The 21,204-nt window shown below is 39.4% G+C and overlaps 1 protein-coding gene across 2 annotated transcripts in view; it reads left to right on the forward strand.

Moving 5' to 3' along the window:
• Positions 1–21,204, forward strand: part of atp2a3 (ATPase sarcoplasmic/endoplasmic reticulum Ca2+ transporting 3) — a 71,153-nt gene that overhangs the window by 35,171 nt on the left and 14,778 nt on the right. For both annotated transcript variants that reach the window (XM_059351486.1, XM_059351485.1), the window contains exons 6-13: positions 2,342–2,422; positions 2,675–2,760; positions 3,478–3,942; positions 11,914–12,002; positions 12,888–12,990; positions 14,689–14,820; positions 20,071–20,187; positions 20,286–20,504. In XM_059351486.1, coding sequence (XP_059207469.1) covers positions 2,342–2,422; positions 2,675–2,760; positions 3,478–3,942; positions 11,914–12,002; positions 12,888–12,990; positions 14,689–14,820; positions 20,071–20,187; positions 20,286–20,504 — 1,292 coding nt within the window. The remainder of the gene's footprint in view (positions 1–2,341; positions 2,423–2,674; positions 2,761–3,477; positions 3,943–11,913; positions 12,003–12,887; positions 12,991–14,688; positions 14,821–20,070; positions 20,188–20,285; positions 20,505–21,204) is intronic.

The raw sequence follows: 21,204 nt of genomic DNA on the forward strand, positions 1-21,204 counted from the left end.
CACAGTGGTGATTTGCGCCTCCACTGGAACTTTCCTGTTTTGTTTTTTTTAAATGGAGTGACTGCAGTGGTCAGGAACTCCTAAAGGGTTTACACAGGACCAAAAAGAGATGGAAACCTGCAACGAGCCATTCCCACTAACGAGTCACGGCTATCCTGCATGTGAATGAAGACTTCTCTGCCAGTATATTATGTAAGAGATCTTGTTTGGAGTCCAGATTTACCAAATGGAAGGAGAACTCCGGCTGGCTAAACCAGCTGACCTCCTCATGTGTTTTCATCATCCATGTGCTATGTTCCAGTTTATTCATGGAGCGTGAGGTCAATGCTAATTTTCTATATTTTTCTTGCTTTATGATACTTAAATCAATAAGAATAATAATATTCGCATACATTTCTGATCTTTTTGATAATTTTAAAGACTGTGTATTTGAAGTGAGTGTGTGAGGATACATTTCTCGTCTAGCAGATGGAGAGTGTCTGTGGGAGGCCGTGGCAGAAAGTGGATTGGGGAGCAGGAGCCTGTGGGTAGGCGTTTGAAAAGCCTCTCTTTTCTGCCCTCGGCCAGTCCTGTAGCCCCCGGCCGTCTCCCACACAAACACAACACACTCTTTCTCTCCCCCTCCACTTCTTCCACCTCTTCCATTCGTGTTCTCTCACAAATCCATGGGTGTCGGATGGGGAAATGAAGAGAGAAATACGGAAATAGAAGTACAGGCTATTCGGCAAAACACGCTGCAGACTCTCTTTTTCGCTCCATCTCTCTCACCATCTCTGTCCCGTCAGGTTAGAGACTGTGAAAAATTCCCCTCGAGGTCTCAAAAGATTGAGCAAATGTCAAGAGGAGAAGATGGCGCTTGAAGAGAAATGGGGAAAGATCAAGAAGCAAACACTCAGAAACTTATCATTGTGAGATTGCTTTGAAAAGTTTTGCTTGTACAGAAGTAGTACGTGAGTGGGGGAGAAGCAGAACATTTAAGCTGTCCAACCTTTTTCATGCAGTGGATTCTCTGCTTGAGGAGCCCGAGTGGTTTAGGACTTTGCATTAATGAGACACAAAACAATAATCAGGTCTTTTTCCTTGTCCATCATCCAGGAAACGAGTGATTATATATTACATCTGTCTGGTTTGTTTTGGAGCATTTTTACACTCCCGAGCTCTGAGATCATCGTCAGTGACTACATCAATCTATCCAGTTTTCACAAGCTATCTCTAAACTGCCATTATGAGAATATTTCCATTAAATGTTCTTTGTCGGGCTCTGACAAAGAGGAAGCAATAACCATTTTGTTTGGGGGCATTGGATACTTATAATCGTCTGGCTATGAAATACGAGTTTAATATGCAGGCTTAATAAGCAGACGGTGAGACTGTGGTGTAAAAGATGAAATGCATTTTGTAGATTTCATGCAGGCTTCATCTGTAGTTTATGTCTGACATACTGTATGTAAGGAAGTGGCGTAGGAGAGGAACACACAGTTGCAGAGAGAACAAAGGGGAGGGGAAAAAATCGATCATTTTAAAACAGCAACGTGACTTCATCAAGGTTGTATCGAGCCGTTGTTTACCTGCAGCTTGAGCTTGGGCTGAGCCAGGCCGATGTTTCTTTGCTCAAGGATTTTTTGTTTGAACACGCACATTCGATAAGGTGTAACCGAGTTCACCTGCAGGTACACTTACCAACACCAGTGGACTTTCTGAGGGGTTCAACACAGGCCAAACTGTCAGGATGGAAACTAACCTTGTCCTCTTCACTATTCATTTTCTTGATACTCCTATTAGCTCCTGTAGGATGGTCTTCTGGTCATTTTTAGCCATCCTAACCGTATGGATTGCAATGCATGTCTGTTTTGGCCACCTATTTGATGAATTGCTCTTAAATTATGTATAGTAATTAATAGTCCCCATAATATTAAATCTAACCATTTTGATGACCCTCTGAACCACAACCTGCTTGGAGCACTAAAGGAAAAATGTTGCTGCATTTAAAAAAACACCTGCCACCAGCAGGTCAAGGTATTCACTAATGAAATAACTTGAAATCTATTGGATGCACTGGCACATAATTTTGTTTAGACATTCGTTGTTCCCAGATGATGTACGAGCCCCTGACTTTTCCTTTGAGTGAAATGTGTCAACAACCAATGGGTGAATTGCTGTGAAATTTGCTACAGATTTTTAAAGGTCCAGTGTTGGATTTTGGGGAAGGTCCAATTTTATTAAGTCTGCCGATTTGCACCACCATATTCCTAAAGTATTCTTTTTTCCTCTATATTTTCTATGATGTTTTTGGTAATGGCAGCTTTTTGAGGTTATAATTTTTGTTTCTGTGTTGTTTCAGTCGGTGACAAGGTACCTGCTGACATCAGAGTGACCTCTATAAAGTCCACCACCCTGCGAGTTGACCAGTCCATCCTCACAGGTACGACCCTTCTCTCTTCAGACTCCAACCAAACCTCCTCAACAGTATAATTCAGACAGACTATGCAACAATGGGTTCCAAACATTATATTATAAGTTCAGTGTCAGTGATATTGTCTGTGATGGCTCTTCTTACCCCTTAGGCTTTCAGCATAACTGGGTTTGTCGACACATGAAATTGTTGTTCCTATAATCACCTGCTGCATTTACTGATCTAATCCAGCACTATTGTATTGTATAATCTTTTCTTTAGGGGAGTCTGTGTCCATCATCAAACACACTGACCCTGTTCCTGACCCCAGAGCTGTCAACCAAGACAAGAAGAACATGCTGTTTTCTGTAAGCACATCCCGCTGCAGCTCGCTGACTCATCTTTATCTTCTGCCTTCATATCAGAGATTGATTCATTATTGGCAAATCTACAAAGCCTTCACTTTTACTTTTGATATTTAAATACCATTAACCCTCTGGGGTCTGAGCCTATTTGCCCTTTATATACCACATCATATTTACTATATCCATGTTTGGTATTTGGTATTTTCTCAGCACAACTTCAACATGATCTGCCAATTATTTTTTTTTATTTTAACCCACTTTATTAACTCAGCCCAAAAATCATAAAATCTGAAATAAAACAGAAACAAAATTCAGACCTGAAAAATGTAAACATAGGTTACAAATATGAACATATAAAGTTAAAATCCAAATATAATAAAACTATACACAAAAAATGACCCCATAAAAACATGTTTATTTATAGGAACAGTGTTGGATGATTTTTTTCCATTTTCCCAGAATGCCACGCCTGCCTCGTCCCATCCTACTTTTACACTTGAATAAATATTTTTGTACTATCAATTTAAAACGATCATATCTTTGGTTTTACACGACCTCGGAACGTCAAACAAAAAACTGGAGAAAGTTTAAAGTCTATAATTTGGAGTGAAGTCGACAGCAGCGCTCCACGTGACCTCGTTTTTTTGTTACGGCGCTTTGAAAAAAGCAAGTTATCATCGACCCCAGAGGATGAAAGTAATTTCTCTCTTTTTTTCCCAGGGCACCAACATCGCTGCCGGCCGCGCCATAGGTGTGGTGGTCGCTACCGGCGTTTCCACGGAGATCGGTAAGATCCGTAATCAGATGGCAGCGACGGAACAAGAGAAGACGCCGCTGCAGCAGAAGCTGGACGAGTTCGGCCAGCAGCTCTCTAAGGTCATCTCCCTCATCTGTGTGGCTGTGTGGGTCATCAACATCGGCCACTTCGGAGACCCCGTCCACGGCGGCTCTTGGGTCAGAGGAGCCATCTATTACTTCAAAATCGCCGTGGCCCTGGCTGTGGCCGCCATCCCCGAGGGCCTGCCCGCCGTCATCACCACCTGCCTGGCCCTCGGCACGCGGCGCATGGCCAAGAAGAACGCCATCGTTCGCAGCCTGCCGTCGGTAGAGACGCTGGGCTGCACCTCCGTTATCTGCTCCGACAAGACGGGCACCCTCACCACCAACCAGATGTCCGTCTGCAGAGTAAGTGTCTGACTGAACCTGGTCTCACAGGAATCCGTGGAATAGCCATGGATTTGCTTAACTCAAAATCTGTGGAATAGCCACGGAATAACTCAAATTTCCGTGAAACTGACACGGATTTCGCTACAATGAAAGTTAATATCCCAGTGGCTATTCCATGGATATTTTTTCAAGTTTTGTTCCAAGTCACGTGACTTTTAAGGTCCCGGCGGTCAGAACAAAAAACATGGCGGACAGTTCTCTCATTTTTAGTGAAAAAATCAATATTTTGACTTAAAAAATAATTAAAATCCATAAAAATGGATTTTGATCACATTTCTAGCGAGAAATATATGTTTTGTTTTCTAAATATTCACTCAGTGAATGTACATAATCACTTTGTATGTTGGAATAGCCACAGGATATGACTGTCATTAACTTGATTCCGTGGCTATTCCACGGATTTTGAGTAAAGCAAATCCGTGGCTATTTCACAGATTCCTGTGAGACCAGGTTGGTTTGACTGCTGGTCATACAGCTTTACCTATACATCAATATTTATAACAGAAACTGAATCTTAAGTATTTCATTTCCACATCCTTTCTTCTGATTGACATTTCACACAAAGCTTCTGGGATTTGCTGTTCATTACTGATCTCAATCCCTTATCCATCTTTGAGATTTTTCCTTTTTTTTTCTCCCCAGTGTGTTTTTTTTTCCTTTTTTTTTCTGATGGATGGAAAATCCTTGAGGTGTTGTAATGTTTACCTCCTTTTGGCAGCTTTGAGATAACTGCTGGTGGAGTAGTACAGGCTGGCATGACCCAGCAGCGCCCACAGCGCTACGGTGTATCACCTGATCAGCTCACACACACACACACACACACACACACACACACACACACACACACACACACACACACACACACACACACACACAGTGAAGATTTCCTAAAATGTCACATTGTCTCAATAAACACAATACACGATCCACACGCTGAACAGTCCTGTAGGTCTGACGATATAAATATCGTTTTTATAATAACATGAGACGACAAACACTGAAAGATCTTATCCACAACTATTCATGAGTAGTCCTGTAGCACACAGCCTCACCCTTTCCTTTGTCTGTCAGTATGTGTGCTGCTTGCAAGCCGTCTTTGCTCCGAGCACAGAGTAAATGCCAACACTGCTGTTTGTCTTGGCTCCTGTTCAGGGCTCCAGCTCTGCACACACACACACACACACGCATACACACAACTAATCTCAGTTAACACCTCTTGTCCTTACATCCTCCATCTCACCTCTCACCCTAGCTAATGACCTCATAGGTACTGGTGGCCAGTATGAGTAGGGCAGCATTAAAACCTGGAGTCAATGGACAGTGTTGGCAGTGATCTGCAACAGAAAATCTGGAATCTAGTTTATTTATGAGTAAAAGGGGAGTTATTACTATTAGAAGGTATTGATGCCAAAAACCAGCACAAAGACATAGTTTTTTTTAAAGGAGATCAAAACTATCAAATTGCAGCTTGCTGTTTTGAGATTAACAAGTAGCCGGGGTTGAAAAGAATATAATAACAGTAAGGATGAAATAGAATCACTGTCATAGAAACGTGATTCCAAAAATAATGAATTTACTTCAAAGACTGATTTAAAGAAATAATTAGATTTTTGAAAGTCCAGTTTTGACCTCCTTCACCAATAAAACCTTCTGCAACCCACTGTGGGTGTGACAGTTAGTTTCAAAGCAATTTCATATCTGTGAAGAAAAGTCCAAAAAGTTATTGTCGTTCATAAGCATGAATCTTTTACATGATCTAAAGTATTATCTCCTGTGATGAGCATTACCCACCATATAATGAAAGCTGGTAGTCTGGTAATAGACATTAACACACAAACATGAGACCTGCAGCAGTGCTACAAGATCTGACCCGACCAAATACGACTAAAGTATAATTGGACCTCCATTCCTTAAAGGGACAGTGCAACCCACGATGAAATGAACAAAACTATGGGGAATATTAAGAAGAATCAAGGGTCAACCTCTAGATCTGAAAGTGATGCCTTAAACCTGCACTCTTTCTAATGGCCAACAGGGGACAACTTCACTGCTTGCAAAAGTAACTCAGATTCTATAGAAGTCTATGAGAAAATTACCCTTCTTTTCACTTCCTTTATGACCTAGTTATCTTATTTTCCTAGTGAGTGTATGGACTGAGTTGCTAGTTTCAAATCGTCTTCAACACTGCGTGATGTTCATTTTGTAAATTATCGTCCCACTGAAAGCCTAATTTTTGCCTTAAAATGTCTTCTAATCCAACTGAGGACTAGTAATTTTAATCATATACTTCTATACTATCTGACTTTTTTGCAGTGGAGTCTCCCCCTGCTGGCCGAAAAAATAATGTAGGTTTTTAGACCCAGAGGATGTTGCTTGATTCAATGCGACAATGGACAAATGACCCTCACTAGTTAATAGTAAATGCTAAAATGAAGCAAAAACATCCACATGATATCTGTTGTCTCTGTGTTTCCATTTTATTTTCTTGCCGCTACAAAATGGAGTTGGCATCAGAGCACTGTGCATTTCCTGTACAGCAGACACTCGCACTATAAACGCCCCTCCCACCCCTCGCTCCCCCAGATGACGTGGAGTGCCTGTGATTAATGCGTAGCAGCAGGGAGTTCCCTCTAGCAGGAGGAATACGGAGGAGTGATCTCACCACAACCCCCAAACCCTCCCGACAGGAACGGAGCGAGACAGGCTGGGCGCTGGTAAATATTGACCTTGTGCGTCCACCTGTACTCCCCGGCCTGCTGCTCTCAGCTCTCTGGACGGAGATAAGGGGGCACATACACACTCAGACTCACACAAAACACAAATCAAACTTCCGTTTTCAGTTTTTTTTACCATGGTGTTTCCTGGTGATAGTAATATCCGTGGTTGCTTCACTTGTTCCTCTTCATGTTAGTTCTGTGCTTGGATCGCTGCGTCTGCTTTATGGTTTTTAGGCGTCAAGGTTTAAATGCCCACATGAGTGTTTACCCAGGCCTATCCGTCTGTGCTTATTCTTGGACTGGTCCCCAGCCAGTGGCCCTGATAGCACCACGTGTCTTCCTTGCCTCGGGGGTATCCCCATATCCGCAGGATTTCCAGGGATTCCCCTCTGGATCCTGGCTTCCCTTTTCCCTTCGCACACATATTAGCAGACAGCACACATGCACACATAAAAGGGTTACTCACCATTCATCCCCACTCCGGCTCAGAGGAAGCGAGTAGAAGAATACAAACTTGTGCCACTACCGCTGAGTCAGATGGATCACACTGTGCCTTGTTTCCTTGGAGACCACAGCGGATCAGATAGTGAGGAAAAACTGACCACAGATGAAAGAACAACCTTATTTTATTCCTTAAGGTGCTGATTAATGTGAGCTGTATGTGCTTTACAGGAAGTTATTGGGTCCCCGAGTAGTCACTGTTGATCTGTTATAGAGTGAGCTAGTACGGAGCCTCATGACCTTTGTGAAATTAAGAATTAAGCAGAAGGGCAAAGCTATTTAAAAAATCCTTAAAGGGACAGTGCAACCCACGATTAAATGAAAAATCAGTGAAAATGCAAAAAACAAAAATGCAGGGAAAATTAAGAATCTAGGGTCAACCTCTAGATCTGAAAAGTGATGCAAATGCAGAAGTGCTTTGAACCTGCACTCTTTCTAATGGACAACTTGACTGCTTGCAGAAAGAAGTCAGACTCTATAGAAGTCTATGAGAAAATGACCCTTCTTTTCACTTCCTTTATCACCTAATTATCTTAGTTTCCCAGTGAGTTTATGGACTCAGCTGCTAGTTTCAAATCTTCTTCAACACTGCGTGATGTTCATTTTGTAAATTACGGTCCCACTGAAAGCCTAATTTTTTTGTAGTCCTCAGTTGGACTAGAAGACACTGTTAGGAAGGGGTGTCAAACTTCACATTTTCATTCCAACCAAGCAGGAGCACACCTGACTAAGATCAAAAAAGACCAGATTGCCCCTTTATAGAGGGAGAGAACCATAGATATACAACACAAACACAAACAGCAGCTTGCTGTGCTGAGATTAACTAGTAGCCGGGGTTGAAAAGAATATAATAACAGTCAGGATAAAAAAGAATCACTGTCATAGAAATGTGATTCCAAAAATAATGAATTTGCTCCAAAGACTGATTTAAAGATATAATAATAATTATTGAAAGTCCAGTTTTGACCTCCTTCACCAATAAAACCTTCTGCAACCCACTGTGGGTGTGACAGTAAGTTTCTAAGCAATTTCATATCTGTGAAGAAAAGTCCAATAAGTAATTGTCGTTCATAAGCATGAATCTTTTACATGACCTCAAATATTATCTCCCGTTATGATCATTACCCACCATATAATTAAAGCTGGTAGTCAGGTAATAGACATTAACACACAAACCTGCAGCAGTGCTACAAAATCTGACCCGACCAAATAAGACTATATATATACTGTATAATTTGGACCTCCTGCTCCTCAGAACCCACAAAAAGTGTAAGAAGGGGTGTCAAACTGCACGTTTTAATTCCAACCAGGCAGGAGCACACCTGACTCGACTCATTCAATAACCTGAACTGTCTTCACACAGCAGCTTTGTTGTTTCAGGTGTGCTCTTGCTTCGTTGGAAGAAATACCTGCAGCCGCACAGCCCTTTCATGGATCGGTTTGACACCCCTGCTCCAAGGAGTCGGCTCTTCATTTTGAATTACAGATGCATTTTGTCAACCAAGCCAGCTAGCTAGTGCTAGCCTAAGCTGATAACTTCGTATCCTCCTCCCATGCTTCATCTTCTCGTCCAAATATTGCTCACTTCTGACTTCTGAACATGTTCAACCGAAATGCAAAACTTAATGCTTCGAAACAGGAGTCCACTAATGGGTGATTAGACAGTCGTTTTGACCCATATTTCAGTGAGAAATTTGATGGTGATTTCAGGATATTTTTTTTAACTTCAATCCCTACTAATTCTTCAGAATTACAACACAACAGCTGGTGTATCTGTTTACAGTGCAGCCAAACAAACACACATTGTTTTAATAAAGAAGGAAAGCAATACTGTAATTGGCCTTTTTCCATTATGCCATGCGTGTGTGTAGTTTTCCACACAACAGCAGGTCACAATAAATTTGGTTAGCTTGCTGAGAAAATGGAGGTTTTGCAGCCTGTCGTCTGCAGCTTTTCATCTAACAGCTCATTGTGGCTGTTCCCCCCCTCTCACTGCAGTATTAAACACTAATCCACTGTCGAAAATAGACACATTTAAAAAGATATATAATGACAAATACGTTACTTTCGACTGTATTACTTTTTCAGTGACTGATTCAAAATAAAGTCACCTCATGTTTCACAATTTAAATACTTTTAAGCAAACTATTATTCTTCAAAACGCAAAGAACACATTTATACACTTTAAACATGTTCAGAAGTTTACTCTAGGTACCAATGAAGGAATACTTTAAGGCTTTTACCAGCTTCAGCTTAATAACAGTAATGCTGGGTTACATGCATGCAATACTTTCTGTGATTCCCTTATGCATAGTTAGGCTGTTTAAATCTTGTGGCGGACCCCGCCGCTAACAATAAAACCTACTACAGTATATAAAGACATAATTACAGAACAGAAATCCATTTATTGGCTATTACATTTATTAAGTTACAGCTTCAAATCTCATTGTTTACTGCAGTAAAAGAAGGAAAATGTCATCACTTGATGTCAAAAATTACAAATGTAAAATTGCATGTTCTCACAAAAGCTATAATCTCACCGAGGCTGTAATCATGATTCAGTATGACAGTTATTTATAACTGACTTTCATCTTGTCCAGACTAGACTACATCAGACTAAATGTAGTAACCCTGTTGCCGCAGAGAGTTGTTAAGGAATAATTACTCCATTAAAAGGCTAAAACGTACCTTTTAGGCTCATGTGCCAGAGGGACGACAGCTCGCTCTCATCTGAAGTCTGCCATCGATTTTGTGTTCCTTTTTAAATTGGTGGAGGCTGGTGAGTCAGTGACACACGCACAAACACACTGATGGAGGAAATGAAGTTTAACCAAATAGCTGCTTCATTAATTCTTCAATCAGTCAGTTTTAATGGAGTCTCAAACAGAGTTACGTTAGGTCATAGGGATGTTTTCCCTCTGCGCCTGTGTGTGTTTAGTCTCTGCTAAACTTCGGTGTCAAGTTATTAAAAAAAAACTGAACATTAATAAAGGGATGGAGGTCATGGTCATTATTTTAGCCTATATTGTGAATTTATGTTTGCTATTTAGATTAGGTGCTTGGATGCCCAGAGAGGCCTTGGACTGTGAATGAGGGTGTATTTCATTCTTATAAACCACCAGTCACAACACTCCCTCCTTGTTTTTATTGAAGTATTAGTATTACCAGAGCATCGTCCTTCCTGGGGGAATTTCAGGAAAAAGATTTGCCAACAATGCAGCCAACAAAGCAAAACCTCTGAGAGCTCTGGGACTCCGGCTCTTCCTCCCTCTTCCTCCGACTGATGCTTTGTTTTCCAGCAGTTGACTGGAGCGTGTATGGCAGCGGGAGTGATTGATGAAGCTTTACATCGAGACGTGTGAGCAATGCAACTCCCATGTTGCCTACGTGTTTAGAAACACTAAAGAATCAGGAGGAGAACGTAGTGGCGATGCAGCGGCTGCTGGAAAAGCCCAAGTGGGATTTCTTCAGTCTGGATCACTCCAGATTTTCTTTGACCCATTGCCCGCAGGTTGACCTCGACCTTTTCCAGCCTGCAGAGTACTTCCTGTTTACATCCGTTATTTGAGTTTCATAATGCTTTACAACCTTTATTTATCCGGAACAAGTTTAGAAGTAAGGCGGTAATAATAGGTCTTGTGTTAGCGGCATCCTGCTTCTTAGTATTTACACAAGGTGCAGCTTTAGATGTTTATTTGAAGTGTGTTTTGACACCACACTATGTGTGATGGAACCGTCTTATCAGCCAATTATGCTTCGAAATTTGACTGCTGTAGATGTACTATCATCACCACTACCATTCCACGCTGGCATACTGTAACAAAAGAGGTGTTATATTACCTCTCTGAGCACATTCAAGCAATGTCAAGGACATGCACACAACAACAACAACTGTTTTTTTTTTATCAAGTGAAACATTTGATGACTCGTTTCTTAAAGGATTGTAGTAAAATTGTAAAAAAAAAAAGAAAAGAAAGAAAGACTTTCGATTATAAAGCAGGTCGAGGTGCTATACAAATACTGTGAAAGTATCAAAGTGTTCAAACCATAGATAAATGCACACAAGGACACTAACACAGGTATATTCAGTAAAGTATGAGAAAAATGTGTTTCTTTAAACATTTAACATTGTAAACATGTTCCAGTAGAAACTCAAAATACAAGTGGATACATACTTGGAAATAAGTGTAATATGCCACTTAAACTGGCATTAAGGTCTGAGGCTTCATGGTCAAAATCATGGTCTATTTAACTTTTAAAACAATACAGACACATTATTTTTTTACTACGGATAAAAAGTTACATTCAGGAGCAACAGTGCACACACTTGCTCAAATAAATGTAATAATTTATTTTAGTAATGGTCCCGAGTAGCTTATTTTGGCTAAAGATAGCTAACATCACCAAACATTAGAGAGATATTGCTGCTGTGTAACTGACATTATGACTCTCTATAGTAATTTCTAGAATTGGTTGCCAATGCATAAAGTTGTATGTTTAAGTAATCACCATTCTGAGTAACTTTGCAGAATCATATTCATGCAAAATCAGTGCACTATCCTTTTTAAATTCCAGATACATATATACATGTATAATGGGCGAGTTAGACTTAATGATGATTTAAGGATTAGTTTCCTTTTAAATGATTATTTACTGAGTCTAATTAGCTCTCTAAACCGCTCTGTTTGTGTTTACCTTTTGTCCCCTCCAGATGTTTGTTGCAGATAAGGCAGATGATTCAAGCTGCAGCCTGCATGAGTTCTCTATAACTGGTTCCACATACGCCCCAGAGGGACAAATGTGAGTGTCTCACTTTAACATGTATTACTTATTGAGAAAAGTCTGTCCAGCCTTTACATATTGCATGAAAAATGTCTGTGTGCCTTTTTACCAAAGTAATTTATGCTGAACTTAATGAACCTCACTCCCTCTTTTCTGATGCATTTATGAATTGCTTTTTTCAAAACAAGATATAAATGTAGTCAAACAAAATGTGATGTGTGAATATTAACTAATGATGATGAACAAAAAATGTTTCTATCGTAGCTGTGCTTTATGTGTTGCTATGGCAATTTCTGTAATAACCAGCAAAGTAGTTCGTAGTCCTGGATTTTGTTATGTGCATATTACTCGGAGATAAGTTGTAACAAAGTGGGAAAAAAAGGTTTTTAACACTATATAAGTGTTAGATGTTTTTGATCTCTGCCACATCAGAGGTGTTTTTAAATCTTGTGCATCTGTGGAGGAATATAAGTAGGTGGCGAGTCATTATGTAGGCGAAGGACTGTACAGTTCATTGTCTATGCATGTTGTTTATTTAGCTGTTTGGTGAGTACTGCATTCTGACTCTGCATGAACCTGTCGATTTCATAACAGCAGAGTGTGGGTTATTGTGTGGGAGCTTCGCTAGCAACCGTTGCAGTCTCTACTGGGAAGAGATCCATGGTTGTCATGCAATCAGCGTTGCTTGTCAGGAACACGCGCACGGACACACACACACACACACACACTGTTTACTACTGTACAACCACTGTTTCTTCAGTCGACTCTGGAATGCTGAACAACTGATGTCTTCCCCACTCATAAATATTGATTAGGTTAGTGTGTCTGAGGCGAAGTGAACTGTGAAGTGTTTTGAGTGACATTTGTGTGTCTGTGTGTGTATGCGTGTTTTTTTCCTTCCAGACTAAAAGGAGAAAGACCCGTCCAGTGTGGAGACTTTGACGGACTTCTGGAGTTGGCCACTGTGTGCTCCATGTGCAATGACTCGTCTCTGGACTACAATGAGGTCATTAACACACACACACACACACTTTATGTTTCCATCATTTTCGGGGACATCACATTGACTTACATTATTTTCCTTGAGACTTTCCCTATTCCTGTCCCTAACTGCTACTTTCCTAACTCTTACCCTAATGTTAAACCCACTTTTTACCCTGAAATTTACATTATGTTGTCCCCATAAGGAAGGTGTGTCCCCACAATGTGACTGTGTAAACAGATTTATGTCCCCACAACATGAGTAATACATGCTTACACACACACACACACACACACACACACATTCTTATATTACCAACAGTGGACCGTCACACTACACCAATAGTGGACGTCTATTTCTGGTTAAAAAAAAAAAAAGGAAACAAAACTGAAAATGTACTTTTTAGATCTTTCCCCAAAATGTTACTATATTATTTTACGATGTCTTCCTATCAAAGAGGAAACCTATAGTAAAACAAACTGCACTCATACTTTTTCAAATAGTTTAACATTAATGTAAATTTCAAGATATTTCAACATTTCTCTGTGATACAAATAATACAAAAGTAATTGTGGACACTGTAATTATTATTATTATTTTTTACCTGCAAATCAGAAGTAACTTGCATGCACTAATATTAAGGACTGCAGTTTTAAACTTTAATTATATACACATGCAGATAACCGTGTTTGTATAATTTGTTTCCACCTCTCTAAGCCGGACATCATTTAAAGTTTCTATGCAAAGTAAACCCATCTGTGACACATGCAGCATTGTGTAGGTTACTTTTCCATGCAAATGTCCAGTATGTATATATACAGACTGCAATGACTCCATAAAAGGAAGAACTGGAGCACACACACTACAGAAAGCCTTCTCCTTTTCTCTCCTTCAGCCGAGCTAATTTTACTCTGACGTATGATCTTTTTCTCTGGTTTGGATTGCTTTTCTCACCTCTTTGTCATCACCATGGTATCATGGTAACCGTGCTGAGGAGCGAGGCCAGGGATAAGGCACTTCTCAACTCCCATGCATCCTCCCAGACTAACTATTTCTGTTCTCGTAAATGGTCGCTTTGCCACCAATTTTATACGTTTTTGAATAAAGAACCCAAGTGTCAGATCAAAGTGTGCTAAACCAGCAGAGAGAGAGAGGAAGGCAGAGCAGCCGAATGCTGCAGGGGAGAGAGGTGTTTTATTGCCGAGTCACACTAACAAATGATGTGTGGTACGCCAATACTGGTTCATTTCACCTACATTAAAAACACTTTGCATGTATGACTCAAAGTTGCGGAGGCAGAGGTGAATGACCTACTGATTCGCTCACAGCATATTTGCTAGGAGTCATTCTTCAAGAGGCTTATTCACATTTAACAATGGAGACAATGCATGGGTGGAACACTGTTTCTCATTAGATTTGATCTCAAATGTGTCATTATAAAGGGAACAATTTTATTCTGACCGTGTTTTCTGTCACATATATATTAAACGTGGTACAGAGATGGCAAGACGTAGAAGCCCAGGACTCGGCTTTTTGGGAGGTGGGCTTAAAGAGGGTGAATACAAGTACAGCAGTTGCAGACAGTATGAGAAAAATAAAATGTTTTGTCTTTTTTGTAAATTACAGCTTAAACATGCTCTAGTAGAAAACTTGAGATTCCTACTATATTACTCTATAAAACAGTTCAGCGGCAAGTTTTAATGTGCTTCTGTTCTCTCCTAGGCCAAAGGAGTTTATGAGAAAGTGGGTGAAGCAACAGAGACAGCTCTCACCACACTGGTGGAGAAGATGAACGTCTTCAAGACTGACCTATCTGGACTCAGCAAGGTGGAACGTGCCGGCGCCTGCAACTCGGTAAGCTACATGTGGACATGTGTGAGACCAGTATCTCAACCACAACTTGACAACTTTTGCAAAGGTGCAACATATCAGAGCTGGATTGGGGAGGGGGACTTAAAGAGAAAGGCGCTAAAACTTTCAGACAGAGTGTGAATACAGGCCACAGACGGTATGAAAAAAAGTTTGTGTTTTTTCATCATTAAAGCATGTAAAGGTGTTGTAGTAGACACCCAATATATGAAATTAGTATGCAAACTGAAAATGAGCATATGTCCCCAGGTTGGCATTAACATAACTGGAGAACTTTACTAGGCCCCCCATCCCGAAGTGGTTGACACTATATTTTGCCTATACAAACTCAATACAAGGTCATCTTTGGCTCTGTACCATTTATTTGTACCATTGTTTGTACCAATGTATACCATGTATACCATTAACTATGTGCATATCACTTTTGTAATTGAGCCAACATATACTCACCCACACACACAATTACATCACCACAATACTTCACTTAGGCTAATAACAAATGTTTCATAGGCTATGCAACAAATCCAAAATATTGTAAACAAATAACTGATTCCTCTGTGTGCCATTTATTTATGTAATGTATGTATTTATATATATGGGAGGAGGGCAGGGGGTCTCTCAGTGTCGCACCATCCCCATCACTTTTACCACCAGATGTCACTGTATTGCAGCGCCATGTGCGTTACGATTCAGTGTTCATTAGCCTACACATTCTTCTCAATTTTTAGAGGCCGAGTCGTATTCTTGGTAATTTAGGCACCATGTTTTGATAAGGAAAAAGAACGTGAGTCTCAAAACGACTACCTCTGGTTCTGCTTCATGGATTTTTAATCATTTTTTGAAAAATTGAATCCGTGAGTCCTGTGGAGCAATCTTAAACCTCTTTTAAAGCCACCTGCCCGCTGGCGATAGGCTTCCTTTTTACATTAATTTTTTTACCGTATATAATTTCCCCATACTTCTTTTTTATATTCCATTTTATACTTTTGGAGAGGTTTGGGGATACCTCTTCCTTCACAAACTAAAACTCCAGAGCTCCCAAAGATTAATGTCCTGTGCTGTGTGAGGTGTTGAAACTGTCTGCTGAGATCAGTACGGTACTCCTCTTCATTCATTGAATCCACACTGAGCATATTGTTCCCTTCAACATATCTGCTGCAGGCTTTCTCAGCATGAATATACCGATGAGCCTGTAATTACTCTGCTCATTATACCACGCAGTACTCTGCCTGGTTGTGGGGATGACATAATGACCTAGTGTGCCCCTGGTTATACATATTTGTGCCAGATTATTTCATATTTAAGTATTTTTATCCAGATTGACTTGCAGTGAGTCAACAGGTTCATCGTGTCACTCCAGGACTGTTTAATAAAGCACAAAGTTGTTGATAGACTCATGTTTGACTTCGGGGTGTGAACCTGTGAGTGTTTGGTTATGAGTTAAAATATTTAAAATGAAGTTAACAACACCTGTTAAGACAACACGTCTACCTGCTGCATTAATTTAAGTGTCGGACGATTTTGACTGCAGCTTATCCCACGTTAAGAAGATGTCAGGTCAACGTGGAAAGTGACTCGAATGAATCACTCAGCCGATGTTTGGCTTCTACACAGTGGATGACAGGCCCCTCAGCACTCAGCCACCTCTGGTTCTCTCCACTGCACTTACAGGTCATTAAAGTCCCTGTTGGTTTCACTTCCAGCTAGCGTGTCAGTGACAAATGCTTGTAACTTTGTAGCGACAGAAGACAGGAGGCAGAAAACACAAGTATGATTGAATGTTTTCTGAACAGGCCCAGTGCTTAACAGTAACATGCATCCTCAGCAAACTTTTCATTAGTAATTTTAGGTGAGATGACCTTAGGGGTGTGCCATATCGTAGCGTTCACGATTATACCGGTATAATTTTTTCCCCATTAATTACCTAGACTGTCTCATGTGCTGCGCTAACGTCACATTTCAAGCTACTGAAAGTACGTTTCCACTATTCATAATATAAATTTATGCTCACCAGTCATCCTGCGAGACATGTGCGCGCATTCACACTCCTACACACGCACTGAATATACGAGCCGCCCTGCCTACCTGTCTGTGTCAGTCCCGTCCCCACATCATCTCTCCTGTGCACGCCAAACTAAATACTACCAACCTATCCGGGCCGTCAGAGGTCCAAATGATCCAAACACACTGTTGCTTTATGCCGTTCGTTAGCCGCGAGCTAACATTAGCTAAACACATGCAGCTTTCAAAATAAAAGCACAGTGTGTTAAATCCACCACAGAATTAACAAGAAAACTGTCAAAATAAGATGCCTTAAATAAAACATACAAGAACCTTTATTCTCCTTTACAATATTTCATTAAAATATGCAATGATAAGATCAGTGTAAATGATGGAATAGTGCCATTAGAATGTGTGAGAGGCACCAAATTTGAGCTTTTATGGGAAAAAAATTCAGCTATTATTTAACACTGTCTGGCTACTCCATGTCCTAGTGGAAAGCCCTGTTGACTGGGAAAATGGTATGTGAGGTGTTTGCTCACATTTAGGTCTCAAAGTGGACAATATTGATGGAGGACCCCTTAGATGGTTATTTTTTATTACTTGCTAGTTCTCAAGAGTCAAGAGTATTATTTTTAGTTTTATTTATTTATACATACATACAAAACATATTTATACATATAATCATACATATATTTTTCAGTATTTTAAAATATCGTCAAGAATACCGCAAAAGTACCCTGAAGTACTGTGATAATCTTTAGGGCCATATCGCCCACCCCTAGATGACCTTATAAATCCCTGCCAGGGTGGCTAGAAAAGGGAAAAGAGAGGAGAATAGTTTCCCAGCATGCCGTGCTGAGACAAACTCCCATTGCTTTCATTGTTAATGGAGAGTTTGTCACATTGAGATTTCAGGACATCCTTCAGATGTTTGCAGTCCCATGACAGAGTGTTTATGTCTCAGTCGTCTGAGCATCTTCATGTTAACCTCTGAGCCTTTCATGTGGACTGGGATCAGCACAGACTCTGAACTAGAGGGACACCTACTGGTAGAACAGGACCTGACACTAAATGCAGATAATACAGTACGTAAGGAACTGGGATGTTTTAGGCTGAGGTCTGTTTTCAGAGTAAAAGTACGAATACCACACTGAAAATACTCCACTACAATTAAAAGTCCTGCATGAGAAACCTAAGTAAAAGTATAAGCAGCAAAAAGTACTCAAAGTAATAGTATTCATTGTGCAGCATTTTAATATAACATATGATTTTTGGATAAATATTACTGCTGCATTAATGTGTATGTCTCATTTTACTGCTGTAGGTGTTTATGGATTTGCTCATTTAATTCCTTTATATACTGTTGGGGAGTTTAATCTACAACTGTGCAATATATTTTATAAGATCATATGTTTGTAGAGTCAATAACTGATTTTTGTTGGATGATATACTGACAGAGAAATGGCTGTGATATTAAACGTCATTTTAGGACCATTTTAGGCCACTTCTATATATATATATATAATGATATAATAGATAATATGATAATAATGCAAATGAACCCTTTAAAAAACAATTTATTTTTTTAATTATTTTTATTGGGTTTTTAGAAATGAATGTCTAGATACATAAAAAACAGACAATTAAAATAAGAAAATAATAAATAAAGTACATTTTTGTTTTTACATAAACTGCTAATGTTATGCTGTTGCTGTTTTGAGAAATATTAAATTATCTCTATGTATTAAAAAGCAATAAACTTTCAACTCCAAAAAATATTCAGACATTGGAATTGGAATGTGAAAATGATAATAACTCATCCAAATAAAATGAATAAAACCACACAAGCAAAACACTTAATTTAATTAAATGTTTGTGTAAAGCAGCAGAAAATGGAAATACAGGTGCATATAGATGGACATAATTTTCAGAGGCCAACATTTCCATATTAAACATACTTTTTAAAATTGGTCTTTTGTAATATTAAAATATTTTTGAGACACTGAATTGTAGGTCTTCATTAAATATAAGCCATAATCATCATGTATATATATCATAAGAAGAAATTAAATAAATTGAGATTACTAAAATTATTAGACCACCCTTTTCCTTCAATTTCATTTTAATGCCTGGTACAACTAAATGTACACTTGTTTGGACAAATATAAAGATAACAACAAAAATTGCTCATAAGAGTTTAATTTAAGAGCTGATATCAAGACTATTTTCTATGGTTTTATTGAAAAATAACCAAAATCAATATCAAGAAAACCATGGAAAATGGCAAGATTTCATAAAGGTACATTTGTTTGGACAAATATAAAGATGGCAACAAAAATAGCTCATAAGAGTTGAATTATACCAGGCATTGAAATTAACAATAAAGTGAGGAAAATAAGGGTGGTCTAATAATTTTAAGTAAAAAAGTGTAATATAATAGAATAAGGCAGCAGAAAATGAAAATACAGGTGCATCTCCATAAATTAGAATATGATAGAAAGTCCATTTCCAGTAGTTCAAGTCTAATCGCTCCAACCAAGTATTGAGTGAATATAAATGGACATACTTTTCAGAGGCCAACATCTCCATATTAAACATATTTTTTTTAATTGTTTTTTTGTGATATAAATTGTTTTTTGAGACACTGAATTTTGGGTCTTCATTAAATGTAAGCCATAATCATTATAATTAGAAGAAATTAAATAAATTAAGACATGAAATGTTTCACTCTGTTTGTAATGGATCTATATAATGTGTTATTTCCACTTTCTGAATTTAATTACTGACATAAACAAACTTTTCTATGATATTCTAATTTATTGAGATGCACCTGTACTCAGGTACCTTGAATGTGTAGTTATATTCTACCACTGTCCTGCAGTAAACCTGAAGTATTTTGGTCCGCCTTCTTGTTAGCGATCCGCTATTCTTTTTTTTTCTTCTTATGCTTCAAGTTGTTATGGCTGGCCGTGCTCAGCCAGGTCGACATTATCATCATGTGCTGCTGTACACAGACATCTGAGGCGGCGTTCAGACATCCAGACAAGGTGTTTGAGTGCTGCCTCTAAAGTGTCGTCCTTCAGCTGTCAGTAGCTCAGCCAAAGCACTCAGTCAGCCGCTGGCTGCCGGCCTGACAGCTGCCCACGAATGCACCTACTTAGCTCAAGCTCTGGCTTTTTTGTCACTTTCTTCTTCTCCTCCTCTGTCATTTCTCCTCTTTTCATCCATCAGGTGATCAAGCAGTTAATGAAGAAGGAGTTCACCCTGGAGTTCTCTCGTGACCGCAAGTCCATGTCTGTGTACTGCACCCCCGTCAAGCCGGGCTCCCAGAGCAAGATGTTCATCAAGGCATGAATGAATAATACACTCATAAATACATAGACACATGTACTTTTCATCATCTCCATTTGTTGCCGTCATCGCTTGATGTTCTCCTCTCCTGGCAGGGCGCTCCAGAGAGCGTGATTGAGCGCTGTCAGTACCTGCGGGTGGGGACGGGGAAGGTGACGCTGACCACAGCCGTGCGTGATCAGCTGCTGTCTAAGATCAGAGACTACGGGACGGGCCGGGACACGCTGCGCTGCCTGGCCCTGGCCACGCTGGACGTCCCGCCACGCAAAGAGGACATGGACTTGGAGAATTCCACCAAGTTTGTAGAATATGAGGTAGGGGTGTGCCATATCGTATCGTTCACGATTATACCGGGATAATTTTTGGCAACGCTTTATATTAAGGTCCTTGTAATAACCATTAATTAACAAGTAATAAGGCCCTTGTAAGTCCTTACAAGATGCTTATTAACATTATTGTGTGTTTATAAGCTTATATAAGTGTTAATAATGGCATTACAAACGCCCATGACCCACCCATTATGTCTTTGCCATTCCTTTATTAATCTTATTTTGTTTGCTTATTGATATTAAAATAGACTTTATTGCTCATCTATTATAAGTTAACTATAAGTTAACTATGCTTTTTGCAACTACCGGATCTAAAGCGAGAATAATGCCTTATTACTTGTTAATTAATGGTTATTAAGGACCTTATTATAAAGCGTTACCTAATTTTTTTATGGGTAAAAAAAAATGCATATCATGATATTGGCAACATTCCTACTTCTTGACGTAGTGGCGTAAGGGTTTCTCCTTTAGTAGAAAAAAAGTAGAATATTTGCCTCAAAATGTAGTGGAATAGAAGTATAAAGTTACATAAAATGGAAATACTCAAGTAAAGTACAAGTACGTCAAAATTGTACTTAAGTACAGTACTTGAGTAAATGTACTTTCACCACTGCAAATAGTAAATCCTAAGTTGTAATAGAACAAAGTTGTAAATAGACTAAATACTATGATATAGACTATATAC

The sequence above is a fragment of the Centropristis striata genome, chromosome 15 (assembly GCF_030273125.1).
Source record: "Centropristis striata isolate RG_2023a ecotype Rhode Island chromosome 15, C.striata_1.0, whole genome shotgun sequence".
Classification (NCBI taxonomy): Eukaryota; Metazoa; Chordata; class Actinopteri; order Perciformes; family Serranidae; genus Centropristis; species Centropristis striata.